General features: G+C 41.4%; 1 protein-coding gene across 1 annotated transcript in view; it reads right to left on the bottom strand.

Moving 5' to 3' along the window:
* Positions 1-15,459, bottom strand: part of LOC134624293 (NACHT, LRR and PYD domains-containing protein 12-like) — a 521,298-nt gene that overhangs the window by 504,526 nt on the left and 1,313 nt on the right. Inside the window, exons 2-3 of the mRNA XM_063469262.1 lie at positions 1,248-1,800; positions 890-991 (exon numbers count right to left, since the gene is read on the bottom strand). Coding sequence (XP_063325332.1) covers positions 890-991; positions 1,248-1,366 — 221 coding nt within the window. The 5' untranslated portion in view covers positions 1,367-1,800. The remainder of the gene's footprint in view (positions 1-889; positions 992-1,247; positions 1,801-15,459) is intronic.

The following is a 15,459-nucleotide window of genomic DNA, read 5'->3' as shown; positions in this document are numbered from 1 at the left end:
TTTCTTTTGGTCATTTAGTCCACAGAGTCCTTGGTGTTCTGAAAGGGAGTTATAAACAAATGCATTATTATTAATATTAATAATAAAAGTTGTACATGTACAGACCATAAATATGGAGACCAGCTGTGTTTGATGCTGCTGGGCAGACTGACCACTGGGAACCTCTGAGCTCTGCTGGTCCACTCTGTGGAGGAACCATGGACACACACACACACACACACACACACACATGAAGCCACTTTCATTATTAAAATGTGAATTTAGCCTCTAAAAGCTGTGTTCAGTCAGTGTTGCTGCTTCCCTGTGTCTAACCTCACGTATGTGCTTCTGAAAGAACCGTTAAAAATTCCCATAAACACTTTTAAACCTGTGAAAAAACCTTTTTAGAACATTTTTAAACCTGTGAAATGTTGAACTCTTGGCTGACATCATATTAAATGCTGTGGATTCAGAATATGATGTCACTCAAGTTTACATGTGTGTGAAGGCAGATGAGTCAGTACTTTTGGTAATACAGTGTAAAGTTGCACTAATTGATTTCCATGAACAGCACTGTGGTTCAGTGTTGTCCTGATGGAGTAACAGCAGCCAGTATGATCCAGGCTTTAGCTGCTGGGTCTCTGTGTGACCTCTCAGACTGTTTAACAGATCAGACACAAAGAGAATCATAGCAGCTCTTTAAAGACAAACATGAACCCACTCAGGTCACACTTTCCCCACAGATATGAGCATCACTGTCCTCAAACAGCAAATGTCCAAGTCGAACATTTGGATCTTTTCTCTTTCATTGTTTTCTTTTTAATGAATCTTTGTAACAATCTGAGGATGTTTCAGGTCAGATTTATCCAGGAAACACAAACATGTAAAGGAGTCATCACAGCTCTCTGACCTCGTTGGTCCAGGTTCACAACTGAGGTGTGGAGGTCGACCTTTGGACCAGTCGCTCCTCACAGACGGACAGCTGGACCCTGCAGACTGTGACCTCTGACCCCTGCAGACACAAACATGATTGAAGCAGCTGTGATCACACAGACTGCAGATAATGCAGCTGTTTCCTGTCAGTAACATCCTCTTAGATTAGAGTTCAGCTTTTTACAGGAAAACTGGACAAAACTGATTTTTGTTACAAATTCATTTTCATTTCCTCTCAGCTCACAAACACAGTCAGAAAATCAACCAGAATCAACACTGATTATAATGTCAGTGCAGAATTATTTCTGTTAACTCAGTGGGTTCAGCTCTCTGACCTCGTTGGTCCAGGTTCACCACTGAAGTCTGGAGGTAGACCTTTGGACCGGTCACTCCTCACAGACGGACAGCTGGATCCTGCAGACTCTGCTCTGTCCTCCTCTTCCTCCATCATCATCTTCAGTCAGTCTGAGAGGTAGAGGGGTTGGGAAGCGCACCTGTAACCGGAAGGTCGCCGGTTCGATCCCCGGCCTTTCTGTCCTGGCCTTTCTGTCCTGGTCGTTGTGTCCTTGGGCAAGACACTTTACCCTACCGCCTACTGGTGTTGGCCAGAGGGGCCGATGGCGCCTCGCCTCTGTCAGTCTGCCCCAGGGCAGCTGTGGCTACAACCGTAGCTTGCCTCCACCAGTGTATGAATGTGAGCGTGAATCAATAATGGCATTGTAAAGCGCTTTGGGAGCCTTGAAAAAAGCTGGTTGTGCTTACTGACCTTGAACCGATTTTGGCGTGCAGAAATCTGTTAAAAAAATGTTTGATGTCAGAGCATTATGGCTGCCGTGGTGAGGAGCTTCGCGGAGTAATCTGGGTCCAAAACTCCGTCCGCTTCAGGTCCTAAAGTGAAACGAACACTGAGAGTTAAAAACAGTCTAAATTCTTCCATCTTTAATAAAATCATCAGCGTTGCTGCTTTACCAGGTTTAACAGTTAAGTTTAACATCCATGCATCCATGAAAACAGAATTTATTAAATTTAACAGAGTTAGAAGTTAACAGGAAGTTAGCTTGCTAGTTTCCACCTAAACATGACATACCATGTTCTGACTGAGAGATTTTTGAAACTAATTAAAACGTACAGCTCTGCTACCACTTCCAACATAAATGAAGACAGGAAACTAAACAGCAGTGGTGTTTGCAGGGTTACTGAAGTTGGACTACCTGGTATATAATGTTGTGCTACGTGATTGCTAGCGACACAGCTATGTTAGCATAACATTAGCACAGTGAAGCTGGGGGATGAACGCTAACTTTTTTTTCCACTCGATAAAAGTTAACGTGAGGGATTCAGGTGGTTAGGGACAAATGCAATCGCATAGCAGGATGCTATACACGGGCCAAACTTCAGTCAGGAGAACAACTGAGATTATTCATCCACAATACGAGGTTATTCATTAATATACTGCAGCAACATGGGAATAGAACAGCTGCGAGAGAATTCAACATTAATGAATCAATGTTACGGAAGTGGAGGAAGTGCAGTTTTTGGCTTTCCCCATATTTCAAAAGTGCTTCATCTCTTTGCTGTGACTGTCGCCTGCCATAATTTGCAGATGATAACGGTTGTAGCCACTGCGATGCTTTCGACCAAAACAGGCGCAGCTTGATGACATCATCAACATGCGCTATCGCAATAGAGCGGTATAGTTAAAATCTCTATCGTTGGCCAAATTTATATCGTTTCTATCGTATATCGTTTATATCGCCCACCCCTAGTAACAACATGTTATTTAATGTTTTATGGACTTTAAAATTATTAGAGCAATAATGGGACCAGTGACTCTTTAAGGACACACATTATTTGATATTGATCAAATCAGTAACAGATGTGATTTCAGTGATCTGTCAAGCAGGGCTGTGTGATATGACCAAAATCTCATGTCCCGATCTGTAAATTTTGTGAATCTCGGACAGCAGAAGTTTTTCCAGCTGGGCGTCGTGTACCTGGAGGCAAGTGTTTTATCCGATGCATGAAACGTTACATAATTTGTAACGGCCGCCGTTTCCTTTGTGAGTATTTATTACACGGCGTGCTGCGGGGAAAAGCCTGTTCTAACGTTTGAGTCTAAGGTTTGTTTTTGTTGCACCTGACGGCTCTTTTTTGCCTCTCATCCAAAAATACTCTGCATACTCTTTCACGTGATTCAGTTTATTTTGAAGTCTCAACAGGATCTTGAGCTTTATTGTGAAAGGTTTATGTGGAAAATAAACAAGCGGACATGCGATGGTTTTACCGTCGCTGTTGCTAACGACAACGCATAAAAACAGGCGCTTGCCCGTCCATAATGTGGTTATACTAAATATAAGAGAAAGAGAGAACTTTAAGAAATTAATATATCCACTACAGTGACCATCGAAACCATGAAAAAATATTGCCGTAAACAGTTTATTTGGCGACACCACAAAACAAAGAATTTGGTAAAATAAGGCGGTAGATGTTTTTGTCGAACAGCCCTACCATGAAGGAAATACAAACTTAACCTGACTACAATCCAACATTACAAATGACATCACTGTCAATCAATAATGTATAATCATGTGGTTTTGTCTTTAAACAGAAGAGTGATCAAAGTTTGTGAATAAGAGCTGAACATCAGGTCCAAACATCACAGAAACAAACAGTCAAACTGTTAAAGGAGGAAAGAAAGCAAACTTACAGTTTCTTCACAGAGACACCAACAACAAGCTTGATACTGAACAGTTTCGTCACAGGGATCGGTTTCCCTGGAACTAGTCAAAGTTTCCACTAAAGAGCGGGGAGGAGATGGGTTTTCACAATAAGAGTTTTTTGTTTTGTTTTTTGTTTTTTTTCATTTAATTTGTCAGCTTCAAAGTACCTTGGTCTCAGAAACAGAAAGATAGAATAGCATCTGTAACAGCTGCAGTTTTTCCCCCAAAATTATTTTTGTGTATAGATAGAAGTTAGTATCAATTATTTGGAAAGTGCAACTATATAAATAAAGTAACATAATTATACAAATTATTATTATGTTTACAATTGTAACATTAATCATATTTTCAAAATACTTTAGTCATTTAACGAAAATAATAATCAAAGTTTCAACTGTTCTAACATGTGTTTTCTATTAAATTAAATTAAAAGTGCAACTGGTAAATAACTTACCTAAATAACCTAAATTGTAAATAAGCTGTAAATATAATAACTCTGGCCGGTTCAAGTGGGGAAAAACTACATCATAGGTACGTGGTAACCGTCCCCTAACACGTCGCGGATACAGTCCAACTGTTGACTTCAGTGACAGAAGAACAACCATCACAACAATATAAGCTCTCTCACATGTCAGCAAACTCCTGAACGGTAAAATGCAACATTACAACGAATGTAAGTGAATGTTTAACTTCAGAGACAAATATGTCTGTATGTCTGTATTAAAGAAAACTGAACACAACAAAACGTGAGGACACAGGAGGGCAGAAGTCCCTGTATTTTATTTTTCTACCATGTCTGGCAGGAACTCGGGACACGACCACACAGTATCTGATACACAGTGTAACATGACTCCTCTGTGTGGGTGTAGTCCACATGACTTCCTGTTGGAGCAGAGCCAACAGTTTGTGACGCAGTATTTTTAATCAAAGGTCTGCATATTGAATCTGTATCTAAGAGACATATATAATAAATAATGACTTTATAATATATAATAATAATAATAATAATAATGATATAATCCATGTATGCCTCTGCCCGCAGTGTTAATAACACACTGTAAAATGTAATATTGTGTTTAATTAAAAATATTGAATAGGCTGAACTCAAGTTTTATCAATTTGTTATTAGAACTCAATTTAAATAAGTTACCAGTACTTTTTATGCAAAAATGCTGATAAACTCGATTAATTTGAGTTGTCCTAACTTAGAAAAACTAAGAAAGCTGGAAGTTTTGCTTCTCAAGGCGGAAGGATGAAAGATGTGTTTTGAAAATCCCGCGTGACTGCCGTTCTCCTCCCTCCCGGATCAGTCCGCATGTTCATGGCGCCAGCATTTGTTATGGAATATATTGAGCAAACCTGGAGATATTATTGTTGTCATTGCTGTGGATCTTTACTGACTTGGTGAGTAAATGTTTACTCTTATTCAAACTGTCAGAAGATAATTATGTTTTGATCAGTTACATGAAATGTATTCTTTATATTTATCAGTTAAGCATATTTCTACACGACCTTTTGCCTAGTAACCTGTGTGCTAAACCTCTGCAGATACTAACCGCATCCTGTTGTGCTGAACATTTAGATGTAGAAGAAAACCAAGCTCAGCGCTTTTACGAGAACATACAGATGTAGAAAAGGGGAAGTCCCGCTACTGAAGTGATGTTATCTATGTGACACACACACACAACACACACACACACACAGACAATCTTGTATAAATAAAGGTCGCGGACAGTCGCGGTTCGCAGGTCGTGCGTTCCATGACTGCCCCTCGCGAGTGAAAAACTTCTGCAGTGTTTGTGTGTTTTCTGAACTCAGACGTCTCAACTGAAGAACGGCAGGGTGATCTAAAGAAATCCCCTGTCATTTAAATTGGTCCTTCGAGCCTAGAGATGGAAACACCAGACACGTTTCTGTGACTCCAATAAGGTCTGATTGCTGCATCCTGACGTCGTGGAAAAGCCAGAACCGAAGTCTGTCGACAGCCCTCTCTAGGTAGAGGTGAAAGCCCTGGGCGTAAATTCGTATCCAGGCCGGGCCTGGTCCACGGCATTGGGGTCCAGCCAGATGACCTGACCAACCAGCAAAAGACGACTGAGGGTGAGAAAACACTTTTTGGTTTTAAACCGCCGGAAGGGTTTAGAAGAATGCGCAAAATAGGTTAGAAGTAGCCGGAATTACTTCAGGAAATGCGCAAAGGTTGGAAGTAGCCGGAATTACTTCGGAAAAACACGTGAAATAGGTTGAGTTCGCCGGAAGGAACTAAATTTAGGCTGGTTTTAGAGGTAGCCGGAATTACCTCGTAATAAATTATATTTAGACTGGTTTCAGAAGTAGCCGGAATTACTTCGTGACAAATTAGCGCGCAAATGTCTATCTGTGTGTATGTATATGTGTTTTGTGTATGTGTTTTGGAGGTAAACTAATTTTACAGCACAATACGCTGCTGAGTTGCCTCCAGTTGTTATTGTTGTTTTATTTGCTGTAAGACGCTGAAGTACTGGTGACGAAGAAATAGGTTGGGTTCTGTCCCGTAAAACTGACATCGCTCCGTGGAAGTAGTCCCGGAGTAGAAGGGCGTGTCAGCAACCACTTCTGAGTCTCATACCAGAGAAAGCTCTGCAGTTGTGTTGTAACAATGGGGAATCAACCCACAAAACTCACTGCTGACGAGCAGTGGTTAGAAAAGAAATGTCCAGGCGCCGGACAAATCAGTGCTTGTAGATGGAGAAATCCTAAGAAAACAAAATGTCCCACTTGGGAAGGGAAATGTAGCCCCTCAGCACTAACACAGCTGAAAGAAGCTCTTTTGAAGGAAATAGCAGAAACAAAAAACTTAAAAAAGAAAGGAAAACGCTCACAAGAATCACAATATTTCCAGGCCTGGAAAGAAGAAGCAGCTAGACGAGAGGAGAATAAAAAGAAAAAACAAGAGAAAAAAGATAAGAAGTCAGAAAAACAGAACTTAACCGCAAGTTTAATAAAACCAGAAGACGAGACACCGTGCGGTGCTCGCAATATGAGTATGAATCCACCACCATATGCACCACCACCACCCACTGCTGCAGCCACAGCTGCGGCGTCACCCACTTCTGCAGCCACAGCTGCAGCACCACTCACTGTACACTCACCCATATCAGGCTGAACTAGGTCGCACACACATCATCATCCTTATGTAAAAGCACAGACAATGCTAAACAAACTCTCACTCAAAAATAGCCCACAAGAAGAGATAGGTCGTGATCCCACTGGGACCGACCTCTGGGGAGACGCAGTCGACCCACCAGCCACTGGTATTTATCCAATGGTAGCAGTAGCTAATCCCAGATTTGGCCTAATAATAGGGCCAGAAGGAGAAGAAGAGCAAGATGACCGCCCAAACATACATATTTTTCGTCCATGGTCACAAAAAGACAGACAAAATGTCCTGAAAGATGTTCCTCCACTGAATGAAGGTTTTATACCATGGAGGGATGCTGTAGAACTGATCAGAAGGCAATGGTATTTAAACGGTCATGAAATGCTTCAAGTCGTGCAAGATTTATTAGGATTAAAGATAGGAACAGTTAGAGGAGATTTTACCGGCTCAAACGCCGTGGGTGTAGCATACGCACCAGGAAGCACAGACCTAGTCAATGCCCTAACAAATTTATATGAGAGAATTAGAGTACAGTTGGCCCCGAGGGCTGACTATGGAAAAATAGGAGAGGTGAAACAAAAAGAAGCCGAAACAGCTTCTGATTTTCTGGACCGCCTGCGTCCAGTTTTTAGACAACATTCAGGACTAGATTATGAGGAGGCTCCAGAGACCCCATATCAACAACAACTTAAGAATGCCTTTTTAAATGGCCTCCTAGCACCAGTGAAGTCACATGTAGAAAAACACTGGGTGACTATGAACACAGGATCACTGCCCGAAGCACTGCAATATGCAGAGCATGCTGTCCGTGTTATAAAAAAGAAAAATGAGAATGTAGGCACTTTCACAGTAGATCCAGAGACAGGATTTATTGCATTTTCAGGAAGACAGATGCAAGGACGTACGAGAGGAAACAGAGGAAGGGGCAGAGGAGGTTATAGAGGCAGAGGAAATAACCGATCAGAACGTTTCGACAGGGAAAGAGACAACACCTGTTGGCAGTGTGGAAGGACACATTGCTAGAAAATGTAGATCAGGAAAAGACAGAGTAGGTAGAAATGAAGATTGACTAGACAGAGAAAAAGGGAGTGAGGAAAAACAGGATGACACAGAAGTGTTTAATGTGTATGAACTAGTCACACTGTTAGAAGACAAACCCATACTTAAAATTCATGTAAATGGCCAACCCATGACTATGTTATGTGACACAGGTGCATGCAAAACCGTGCTAAATCAGAAACCTAAAAACCTAAAATTTTCAAAAGACTCCCTGACAGTTAAGTCTGCATCAGGTCACACTAGTGTAAAATCTCTAACAGAAGGCCTACTGCTAGTGCACAAAGAAAGTGGCAGGAGCTGTAAAAATCAATGTATATATGATCCATCCTGTCCAGTCAACCTCCTAGGGAGAGACAGCATGGGGAAACTAAAAATTGGTGTAGTGCCAGGAGCACAAGGCATGCACGCAGAATTGATGTTAAACTATGAAGAGGCAGAAGAGGAGGGACAAATTAATTATAGCAGTGAGGGAGAAGGAGTGCCCCACTACTATTGGACTCTAGACCTTCCACCATTAGAGCCTCTACAGAGATTGGCTGAGAAGTATTTGCCACCAGACTCCCGACCACTTGCTTTTGATGAGTATCACAATACTCTAAGATTTAAACAAAGCCCAGGCCCAGATCCTTCGTATGACACACAAATTCACAGATTAGGCCCACAGAAGCTTACATTGCAGCACCTTTATGTAACTAAAAGTGGCAATGCTGTGTGCTCAGTGATACAGACAGGAAGAGTGCAGGAAATGAATAGAATGCCAAAACCACATGTGTCTGTAGCACGAAATGAAACCACAGAATGGAGGGAGTTAGGTCACGTCCTGACTCAAGTTGAAGGAGACAGATATGAAAAAACTGAAGAAACACATGAAGGGTGGCTTCAGGGCCGTAGAACAGGATGTATGAGGTACACATTAGGGTGGGTGCTCACGACACAGCCAGCAACTCATCTATCTGACTGTGCAGATACTCACATGTCTGACACCAATAATGAATGACACTTACTCTCACTAGAGCTCCTCCCAGAATTAAAGCAGTTGCCTGAAAAGCTGTGGTCAACAGGTCCAACTGATGTTGGACTAATCAAAGGTGCTGACCTTGTTGTGGTAAAAACAACTTCTACGTACAGACCACTTAAACCACAGTATCCCCTGACAACAGAAGCAAAAGCAGGTATCAAACCGGTAATTGCAGACATGGAGAGAGCTGGCATTCTAGTGAAAACAGACAAAGTAACTTGCAACACACCTATTTTCCCAGTAAAGAAAGCAAGCACGGGAAAATACCGTTTAGTGCATGATCTCAGAGCAATAAACGAAGTGACGGAGCAAATCCCACCCGTAGTGGCAAACCCACACACAATCTTGAACCAAGTGACACCTAAAGAACAGTGGTTTTCAGTCATAGACCTGTCAAATGCATTCTTTTCTGTGCCATTACATCCAGAGTCACAAAACCTTTTTGGATTCACATTTAATGGCCAGAAATACACGTACACGAGACTCCCACAGGGTTTTCAAAACAGCCCAACTTTGTATGCAGAGGCGTTAAAGAAATCTATGTCACTCTGTACATTGCCCGCACCAGGGCAGTTTCTCTTGTATGTGGACGACATTCTGATTACAGGCAACACACAGAATGACTGTAAAGCTAACACAATGGCAGTACTACATCATTTAGCTGAGCATGGACACAAGGTGTCACAACACAAACTCCAATTGTGGAGTCCCAAAGTTACATACTTAGGGCACACACTCACAGGAGAGGGGAAGAAACTGTTAGACAGCAGGAAACTGGCAGTACAGAACGCTCCAAAACCTCTCACAAAACAGCAAATGATGAGTTTTCTAGGGCTTTGCAATTTCAGTAGAAGCTGGATACCGGAGTACGCTTCACTGGTAGAACCCCTGCAAAGCATGATCTATGGCAGGAATTTAGGACTGAAAGACAAAATACAATGGACTCCAGCAGCAGAGGAAGCATTCAGTAACTTGAAACTGGTATTACAGACAAATACAGTTTTGGCTTTGCCGGACTATGATAAGCCTTTCTACTTGCATGTAGATGGAGGTGCCGGTTACATGAAAGCCGTGCTAACACAGGCATTTGGAGAAAAACAACGTCCGCTTGCATTTTACTCCTGTAAATTGGACTCTGTTGCTTCAGGCCTGCCTACGTGTGTGCAAGCCTGTGCAGCTGCAGCAGAAGCAGTAAAAAAGTCAGCTGACATTGTTTTAGGGCATACTTTGATTATCAAAGTACCCCATGCAGTGACTTCAATCCTACTCCAAGCCAATTTGTCCTACCTCACACATGCAAGGCAACTGTCGTATGTTGGAATCTTGTTGTCACAATCACACATCAGTATCGAGAAGTGTGGTCAATTGAACCCTGGCACACTTTTGGCCTCACCCGACGAAGGTTATCCACACTGCTGTATGACAAAGTTAGATGAGGAGACAAAGCCACGAGCTGACATCTACAGCACACCACAAGCTGGTTTCACTGACATTTTTGTAGACGGCTCAGCGTCTAAAAATAGCCTAGGACAAAACTGTGTAGGTTACGCAGTAACTACAGCAGATAGAGTCGTAGAAGCGAAACCGCTAACATCCTCTCATTCTGCACAGAGTGCAGAACTAACAGCAGTGATACGTGCATGTGAATTGCACGCAGGCCAAGACATAAATATCCACACTGACAGCCAGTATGTTTTCTCAGCAGTGCACCATTTTGCTAAAATTTGGCAGAACAGAGGAATGATTACCTCTACTGGTAACCCAGTGAAACATGGAAATCTTCTGAAAGCACTGTTGGAAGTGATAACATTGCCAAAAAGGTTAGCGTTATGCAAATGTGCTGCGCATCAGAGAGATACATCAGAAATAACTCAAGGCAATAACTTTGCAGATCAAGCAGCAAAGTTAGCCGCACAACAAACTGTAGACACGTTAATGTCTGCATCCTCTATGCAAATACCACTTGATGTACTTAGAGATGAACAAAAAGCCGCACCAACTACAGAACAAAAGAAATGGTTAAAGTGTGGAGCTCAACTGGAAAATGATTTGATGACTTGTGAAGGTAAACCAATACTCCCAAAGTCCCTACACAGGACAGCAGCATTGGTGACCCATGGGGTGACACATGTTTCGACGGGGGGAATGGTCCAAGTCCTAAACACACATTTCTATACTCTGAATTTTGAAACTTCAGCAAAGGAATTTGTGAGGACATGCATGATCTGTCAGAAACACAATTCACAAGGCAATTTGAGGACAAAAAGAGGACATTTTCCCACTCCACCTCATCCATTTCACACCATCCACATGGACTTTATTGAACTAAATGAAAGTCAAGGCTCAAAATACGCTCTAGTGATTATAGACGTATTCTCAAAATGGCCAGAGATTTATCCAGTGAAGAAAGCAGATGCAATCTCAGTTGCAAAATGTCTATGCAATCATTTCATTCCCACCTATGGAATTCCCGCTTTGATAAGATCAGATAATGGAACACATTTTGTCAATGATGTGATTAGTAAAGTCTCTGAAGCACTAGGATTCAGCATAAAAAACCATTGTGCTTATCACCCACAAAGTGCAGGGTTAGTAGAGAGAACTAACGGCACGATAAAACAGAGACTCAGAAAATGCATGGCAGAAACAGGAAGACCATGGCCTGAATGCATAGGCCTAGTAAAAATGTGGATGAGATTAACACAAGGCTCTCAAAAACTTACACCTTTTGAGGTTGTTCATGGGAGACCTTTTCCACTACCGGTGACAAGTGAACCTTTAGACAAGTCTGTCAGAGAAACAAATCTGGCAGAATGGATGGGAAAATTACTAGAAAATAAGGATATTGTTTTGAACAGTAAACTGCCGTACGAGTCTTCTCCAGTCTCTTGCAGGTTGAAACCAGGCGATTGGATCCTATTACGGGTGCTCCAGAGGAAAAATTGGAGTATGCCCCGATGGGAGGGTCCACACCAAGTGTTATTGACAACACCCACAGCCTGTAAAATTGCAGAGAGACCCTCCTGGATACATCAGAGCCACTGCAAAAAGGTTGAGGTCCCGGGGAGCCCCATCACTAAGGAGGAAGCACATTAGGAAGGCCTCACCTACGTTTGGTTGCTTCGGGGGTGAGGGGGGGCAGTGCGATTGGGCCCCCGCAGGGTAAGCCCGCACTCCACTCTCCATCCGATCAACTCTAGGGCAGCCAGGTGCAGGTGTGATGGACCTATGTGCAACAATGTGAAGGGGAAGCCTCCTGGTTACCTTGACTACAAAAGCTCACCCTTACAGGATCCCAGCTGATGCCAACAGCAGCCGAGCCACGAGGCGAAAAGAGAAGATGGACGTACGACAACTTACGCCTAATGGACATGACATAAGATTACATCCATCCTTGGATGTAAAGTGCCTGACACAGAACCGCAGAGAAAGACTGTTACATCTACTCACACATGCCGAGCATTAATGCTGAGTTTTTTATCTTTTTGTTTTTATTTTTTCATTTATTCGAGTTATTCCTTGTTTAAAAGTTGCAATTTCACAGATGATAAGTTTGTCATTCACAGCATATGCAAATGTACTGGAATCATTGAAGATCATAAGGTTTCCTTTCCTATTGGTTTCATGAAGATGAAATGTAACTAATGATGTAGTAACTGAAAATGTGAAAAACAAGTAGTTACTCACTGATAAATTGTACATTTCATTTCTCTGATAAACAGGGCCGGATGTCAGAAGATAATTATGTTTTGATCAGTTACATGAAATGTATTCTTTATATTTATCAGTTAAGCATATTTCTACACGACCTTTTGCCTAGTAACCTGTGTGCTAAACCTCTGCAGATACTAACCGCATCCTGTTGTGCTGAACATTTAGATGTAGAAGAAAACCAAGCTCAGCGCTTTTACGAGAACATACAGATGTAGAAAAGGGGAAGTCCCGCTACTGAAGTGATGTTATCTATGTGACACACACACACAACACACACACACACACAGACAATCTTGTATAAATAAAGGTCGCGGACAGTCGCGGTTCGCAGGTCGTGCGTTCCATGACTGCCCCTCGCGAGTGAAAAACTTCTGCAGTGTTTGTGTGTTTTCTGAACTCAGACGTCTCAACTGAAGAACGGCAGGGTGATCTAAAGAAATCCCCTGTCACAAACTGATTTTGTGGCTTCTCTTAGTTTAGCACCAGGTTTATAATCTTGCTAGCTAGTTAGTGTTAGCCTAGCGTTGCTGCTGCCGCTGTGCTCATGTTACTTAAAAATTAACACCACAGCCTTAAAAACCTTACATAAAACTATGTCGGTGAATTTTTTTGTTGATTGTTTGAAATAAATAAGTGAGATAAGAGCCCAGACAAAATTCTTTGGGAGGTGCAGCCGTTAGGGGTGGGGTGGGTGTGGGGGGTGGATAACGGAGCTCTCCGAAAACGTGGAAGCACTTTTGCAAATATGTGATATTTTGATAAATTAAGTAGATATTTGAGCATTACTCAGCTACATTCTCGCCTGAAAATATCTTAAAAGGTTATTTTGTGACCCAGAAAGGGTAGTCTGGTGAAAAAGAGGATCGCATTTGTCGGCCACGGTTGTCGGACCCTGTGCGCACTTGTAAGCGCGGCAATGGCGGAGGAGCACTGCTGAAAAACGTATTACTTTTTCTGGGTCACAAAATAAACTTTTAAGATATTTTCAGGCGAGAATGTAGCTGTGTGAATTTCAAATATCTGCTCGATTTATCAAGACATCACATATTTGCAAAAATGCTCCGACGTTTTCGGAGACTTCTATTTTTTCATGCTTTGTGGCAGCTTTAGAACATCTGTGGCATCTATTAATGTCAAATCTAGCCTTTATTTAACAACATAAGCGAACTCCATGTTACAATGATTGCACAGACATTAAGGATCAAATCAGTTTCTGAAAAATGTTCTGTTTTTTCTCGCTCTGCTTGCTTCTTACTGTCTTTGAGGCTCGGGACCAGCACTCCTGCTGTTGGACAGAAAGACATCAACTCAGTGGTAAGTATTTTGGTTTTCCAATATATTAGCAACTGTCAGTGACATTTATATTAATCAGGCTGAACTTTAATCATACTTTAGATCAGCCTGTTTTACTTATTGTTTTGTTTGTGCTTTGGTTTGGGGAAGTTGTTTCTTTACTGATCTTTTCCTGTCTTCTGTTATTAGACTTGAGATATGACTGCACTGTGCTGTTGCTGTGACTCCAGTTAATTCTACAAGACATGCTGTGTAAGTAAACAAACAACAACAGTTTGGTCTGCATTTCTTGAAGGATCACATCCCCCAAACTTAGTTTAGAGGGTCTACACTGTATATAGTGAAGTCTGCAAGTTTTCTAACAGCAAAATTTGTTTTGTGCCCAAATCATTTTGCACATCATTAGAATGAAAGTTATTGCCCATGTTTGCATAGCCCTTTTTAAAATTATTCTTTCATGACAATATTGTGTGTTGCTATCCAGACTGACAATTTGGGACATTGAATGTCACCTCTCCGGCGGGGAGGGAGCCTGAGATTGTCTAAATTGGAGTCTGTTTTATACCAAATGCAGAAAAAAATGTTTTAAGAAAGCAATTAAGTTCATGTTCCAAAAAATATGATTGTTTGCTTGCAGGACACCAGGAGAGATGAGTCCCCCGTCACAGATGGTGTGGTCAGTGAAGATGGTCGCCTGCAGGTTCAAGCTCATTGCATCTCCAACCCACATCCACTGCCACTGTACTTAAGGGAAGTTAAAGACTTTCTTCTGCACTTACATTTGGATCACCTCGATCCATGATAGTCATTCAGGCAGTAATGCCTGGACTGGAAACAAGCCATCCTTAAAATATTACAACAATCCAGCTCCTGTGTTGGAATGAAAAACGAATGTGTTGTTTAAATTAGAGACTGCACTTGTGACAGAACAATAAATATTTTATGTTGATTATATAAATAATGTAAGTACAAAACAAACTTGTGGTAGGCCTAAACTTATTTTCAGAATAATTACATCTAAGACTTTGTTTCGTTTTAAGATTATAACAGTGATGGCAATATCATTTTTATTCAGCAGAACAGTGTCCAGTATGTTGGCTGTTGTACTTTGTTGTGTTTGAAAATAAAAGTTGTGCTCATTTTAACATCATTACAAAAGTGTTGTTAATTATTTTTAATGATATTCATGGTACCACAAATTGTTTTTTCATTTAGTTGAACTTGAAATGTTTGTCAGTAGGTAAACAATTAGTATTGTCAGAAAGTCAGAAATATCAAGTTATTCTTAATACTGCAGACTTGCAATGTATAAGTTGTCCTAACAGTCATCCTAAGTAAGCTTTACTTAGTTTTTTTGAGGCAACGAGTTTCCATAATTTTTTTGAGTTCTGGGAACTAACACGGCTGTGTACATTTTGAGTAGGGTGTACTCAAAATGAGTAAGTTGCCCTAACTTGGTCATCTTACGTAAACTTGATCCAATTTTTTTGAGTTCTGGGAACAAATGAGCTTGTACAGAATACTCAAAATAAATACGTTGTCCTAACTTAGTCATTTTTAGCTAAGCTTTACTCAATTTTTTTGAGGCAACGAGTTTCCATAAT

Source organism: Pelmatolapia mariae, linkage group LG3_W (genome assembly GCF_036321145.2).
Source record: "Pelmatolapia mariae isolate MD_Pm_ZW linkage group LG3_W, Pm_UMD_F_2, whole genome shotgun sequence".
Lineage (NCBI taxonomy): Eukaryota > Metazoa > Chordata > Actinopteri > Cichliformes > Cichlidae > Pelmatolapia > Pelmatolapia mariae.
The sequence above is the reverse complement of the archived record's forward strand: the minus strand, read 5'-3'. Positions and strand labels throughout refer to the sequence as shown.